Source organism: Notolabrus celidotus, unplaced genomic scaffold, assembly GCF_009762535.1.
Source record: "Notolabrus celidotus isolate fNotCel1 unplaced genomic scaffold, fNotCel1.pri scaffold_367_arrow_ctg1, whole genome shotgun sequence".
In the NCBI taxonomy this organism is placed as follows: domain Eukaryota; kingdom Metazoa; phylum Chordata; class Actinopteri; order Labriformes; family Labridae; genus Notolabrus; species Notolabrus celidotus.
In genome coordinates, this window is record NW_023260192.1 from 23,276 (window position 1) to 28,275 (window position 5,000).

At 41.2% G+C, this 5,000-nt stretch overlaps 2 protein-coding genes across 4 annotated transcripts in view; both read left to right on the plus strand.

Annotated features, from left to right (window-relative positions):
• The window catches only part of lgals3b (lectin, galactoside binding soluble 3b), a 6,393-nt gene extending 4,772 nt beyond the window's left edge, over nt 1-1,621 (plus strand). For all 3 annotated transcript variants that reach the window (XM_034679172.1, XM_034679173.1, XM_034679174.1), the window contains 2 exons: nt 102-306; nt 360-1,621. In XM_034679172.1, the coding sequence (XP_034535063.1) occupies nt 102-260 (159 nt within the window). In that variant the 3' untranslated portion in view covers nt 261-306; nt 360-1,621. The remainder of the gene's footprint in view (nt 1-101; nt 307-359) is intronic.
• Nucleotides 1,622-3,323: 1,702 nt separating this feature from the next.
• Nucleotides 3,324-5,000, plus strand: part of fbxo34 (F-box protein 34) — a 6,187-nt gene continuing 4,510 nt past the window's right edge. Inside the window, exon 1 of the mRNA XM_034679177.1 lies at nt 3,324-3,583. The gene's annotated coding sequence lies outside the window, so the exon portion shown is untranslated. The remainder of the gene's footprint in view (nt 3,584-5,000) is intronic.

Sequence of the window (5,000 nt, forward strand, 5' to 3'; positions counted from 1 at the left end):
CTCAGATGTCAAAGGGTCCCTGAACGCACCATGAGTGTATTTGGAGGGCCGGTCTGTGAACATGTGATTGCTGATGGAAGTCTTTGTTTTTGTATTTGCAGATGAAGATCCTCTGCACAGCCAGCGGGTACAAGGTGGCTGTGGATGGATCCCACGTCCTGGAGTTCAAACATCGGGTCAGGGACCTGAGATCCATCAAATCCTTCAGCATCCACAATGACCTGACACTCAAAAATGTCCGTGTAGAAAACATTCCCTGAGTCAGATCACTGGATCCACTGCTGGTGTAACAAGGATCCACCTGAGATCCACCACAGTACCATCACCAATCAAATAGATCTACTGAGGATCCACCTGAGATCCACCACAGTACCACCACCAATCAAATAGATCTACTGAGGATCCAGCTGAGATCCACCACAGTACCACCACCAATCAAATAGACCACATGAACAGATCAAAAAGAACTCCCCTCCCTTCGCTCAGTTGATCCTTAATTGATCTTCAGTTGATCCTCAGTTGATCTTCAGTTGATCTTCAGTTGATCCTCAGTTGATCTTCAGTTGATCTTCAGTTGATCTTCAGTTGATCCTCAGTTGATCCTCAGTTGATCTTCAGTTGATCTTCAGTTGATCTTCAGTTGATCCTCAGTTGATCTTCAGTTGATCTTCAGTTGATCTTCAGTTGATCCTCAGTTGATCTTCAGTTGATCCTCAGTTGATCTTCAGTTGATCCTCAGTTGATCTTCAGTTGATCCTCAGTTGATCTTCAGTTGATCTTCAGTTGATCCTCAGTAGATCCTCAGTTGATCCTCAGTAGATCCTCAGTTGATCCTCAGTAGATCCTCAGTAGATCCTCAGTTGATCCTCAGTTGATCTTCAGTTGATCTTCAGTTGATCCTCAGTTGATCTTCAGTTTATCCTCAGTTGATCCTCAGTAGATCCTCAGTTGATCCTCAGTTGATCCTCAGTTGATCTTCAGTTGATCCTCAGTTTATCCTCAGTTGATCCTCAGTTGATCTTCAGTTGATCCTCAGTTTATCCTCAGTTGATCCTCAGTTGATCTTCAGTTGATCCTCAGTTTATCCTCAGTTTATCTTCAGTTGATCTTCAGTTGATCCTCAGTTGATCCTCAGTAGATCCTCAGTTGATCCTCAGTTGATCCTCAGTTGATCTTCAGTTGATCCTCAGTTGATCCTCAGTTGATCCTCAGTTGATCCTCAGTTGATCCTCAGTTGATCTTCAGTTGATCCTCAGTTGATCCTCAGTTGATCCTCAGTTGATCTTCAGTTGATCCTCAGTTGATCTTCAGTTGATCTTCAGTTGATCCTCAGTTGATCTTCAGTTTATCCTCAGTTGATCCTCAGTAGATCCTCAGTTGATCCTCAGTTGATCCTCAGTTGATCTTCAGTTGATCCTCAGTTTATCCTCAGTTGATCTTCAGTTGATCTTCAGTTGATCCTCAGTTGATCCTCAGTAGATCCTCAGTTGATCCTCAGTTGATCTTCAGTTTATCCTCAGTTGATCTTCAGTTGATCCTCAGTTTATCCTCAGTTTATCTTCAGTTGATCTTTGTAAGACTTTAATTTTTCTGACTCAATAAAGGATGGATTTTGCATCTACTCAGGTGTCTATTTTTTACTTGTGTGTTACATGTGTGTGTATGTGTGTGTGTGTGTTCAGTTTAGTGTCTTTCACATGTAGAGGGTGAAAATCATCAAGATCAAAGACAGAGTTCAAAGATCAAAGACAGAGTTCAAAGATCAAAGACAGAGTTCAAAGATCAAAGGCAGAGTTCAAAGATCAAAGACAGAGTTCTATGATCAAAGACAGAGTTCTAAGATCAAAGACAGAGTTCAAAGATCAAAGACAGAGTTCAAAGATCAAAGACAGAGTTCAAAGATCAAAGGCAGAGTTCAAAGATCAAAGACAGAGTTCAAAGATCAAAGACAGAGTTCAAAGATCAAAGGCTGAGTTCAAAGATCAAAGGCAGAGTTCTATGATCAAAGGCAGAGTTCTAAGATCAAAGGCAGAGTTCTAAGATCAAAGACAGAGTTCTATGATCAAAGACAGACTTCTAAGATCAAAGACAGAGTTCTACGATCAAAGGCAGAGTTCTAAGATCAAAGACAGAGTTCTAAGATCAAAGACAGAGTTCTATGATCAAAGACAGAGTTCTAAGATCAAAGACAGAATTCTAAGATCAAAGGCAGAGTTCTATGATCAAAGACAGAATTCTAAGATCAAAGACAGAGTTCTAAGATCAAAGACAGATTTCCAAGATCAAAGACAGAGTTCTATGATCAAAGACAGAGTACTATGATCAAAGACAGAGTTCTAAGATCAAAGACAGAGTACTATGATCAAAGACAGAGTTCTAAGATCAAAGACAGAGTTCTAAGATCAAAGACAGAGTTCTAAGATCAAAGACAGAGTTCTAAGATCAAAGACAGAGTTCTAAGATCAAAGACAGAGTTCTAAGATCAAAGAAGGAGTTCTAAGATCAAAGAAGGAGTTCTAGAGTTCTGCCTTTGATCTCAGCATTTTGAGAGAGAAGTCAACATTCTAAAGAAGAGTCAGATCCAGACTGATACTGCTTCATCCCTCTTTTTATATCATCAATAATAATTGAGAGTAAACAGAAACATGAACACTGAGACATGAATCAGCAGGAGAAGAACTCTAACACAGAAACATGTTTGACAAACATTCATTTCACCTGTGTTTTAATCATAGACTGTATAAAATATGGACGTAGTATCCGTGACGTCACCCATCTGTTCCTGAGAGCTGTTTTGAAGCAAATCGACGGCGGCAGCCATATTGGTAATGCGGAACTCAACTAGGCAGAGTGTGACGTAGTGTGAGTCTCTTAGCCAATGGCTGTGTGTTCCCGACCGGGATTCACGTCAGTTATGTCCTTATTTGGGCAAAACTCATAATCTTAATATCTTCTTAACCGTCACGTTAGAAAAAAATTCACCCCCCGTACAGTGTGTGCCATTAGAGAGATTAGCGTTGTAGGGCCAAGCCGTTTTTTGAACCAGGCTGTAAACATGTTTATTAATGCTGCAAAGATCGTCTTTTTCCCATTCATATCTATGTGGTTTCCGGTGTTTCTGCAGCCAGCCTCAAGCGGATTTTCGATGTATTGCAGTTTATATCACTTCCGCATTGGCTTCATCGTTTGAGACCGGAGTTTGCCGCTTGGTTTTAATTCCATAGCTTGTCCTCTGTTTCCTCTGCTACCAGCAGGGGGCGGGGTTTATGGCATATTCTGCAGCTCTGATTCTTTGAGCTTCAGTGGGTGGTTTGTTGAAATAGACGATCTTTGGTTTACCGACGTCATGACGTCAGTGCGCTGGGTCTGTAAGCTCCGAGCAGCTTCCGGAACATCGGAGTGATTAAACATTAAAAACATCCTTCAATCAAAGTTACTGACAGGCTGACAGCTGGACAGCTCCACACCCCGAGGACCCCCCGAGGACACACAGGGGCACACAGGGACAGGGACTAGACCGGACCTGGTCTCTGCAAGAGTTCATGTCATCCAGCGATCAGAGAGGAGAGACTTCCTCCTTCAGGTTAGTCTGACCCTCCGGCCTGCTCCTAAAACTACCCGTCACTGTGTGCTAACCTACAGTCTATGGTGCTAACCTACAGTCTATGGAGCTAACCTACAGTCTGTGGTGCTAACCTACAGTCTATGGTGCTAACCTACAGTCTATGGAGCTAACCTACAGTCTGTGGTGCTAACCTACACTCTGTGGTGCTAACCTACAGTCTATGGTGCTAACCTGCAGTCTATGTTGCTAACCTACAGTCTGTGGTGCTAACCTACAGTCTGTGGTGCTAAGAGACACTTTCATTAGAAACGGACACTTCCGGTTCCACGTCTTCTTTCCTCTGTGTTAGAGAGACTCAGAGGCTAGTCAGTTAGCCAGGTGTGAACTGGCTTCAGATGGCTGTAGCTAGTAGCATGCTAATGAGCGCTATAGAGTATAACGAGTCACAGTGTTTGTGAAGTTAGTGTGATGCTTGTGAAGTTAGTGTGATGCTTGTGAAGTTAGTGTGATGTTTGTGAAGTTAGTGTGATGTTAGTGTGATGTTTGTGAAGTTAGTGTGATGTTTGTGTGATGTTTGTGAAGTTAGTGTGATGCTTGTGAAGTTAGTGTGATGTTTGTGAAGTTAGTGTGATGTTTGTGAAGTTAGTGTGATGTTTGTGAAGTTAGTGTGATGTTTGTGTGATGTTTGTGAAGTTAGTGTGATGTTTGTGTGATGTTTGTGAAGTTAGTGTGATGTTTGTGAAGTTAGTGTGATGTTTGTGAAGTTAGTGTGATGTTAGTGTGATGTTTGTGAAGTTAGTGTGATGTTTGTGAAGTTAGTGTGATGTTAGTGTGATGTTTGTGAAGTTAGTGTGATGTTTGTGTGATGTTTGTGAAGTTAGTGTGATGGTTGTGAAGTTAGTGTGATGTTTGTGAAGTTAGTGTGATGTTAGTGAAGTTAGTGTGATGTTAGTGTGATGTTTGTGAAGTTAGTGTGATGTTAGTGAAGTTAGTGTGATGTTAGTGTGATGTTTGTGAAGTTAGTGTGATGTTTGTGTGATGTTTGTGAAGTTAGTGTGATGTTTGTGAAGTTAGTGTGATGTTTGTGAAGTTAGTGTGATGTTAGTGTGATGTTTGTGAAGTTAGTGTGATGTTTGTGAAGTTAGTGTGATGTTAGTGTGATGTTTGTGAAGTTAGTGTGATGTTTGTGATGTTTGTGTGATGTTTGTGAAGTTAGTGTGATGGTTGTGAAGTTAGTGTGATGTTTGTGAAGTTAGTGTGATGGTTGTGAAGTTAGTGTGATGTTTGTGAAGTTAGTGTGATGTTTGTGAAGTTAGTGTGATGGTTGTGAAGTTAGTGTGATGTTAGTGTGATGTTTGTGAAGTTAGTGTGATGTTTGTGTGATGTTTGTGAAGTTAGTGTGATGTTTGTGAAGTTAGTGTGATGTTTGTGTGAT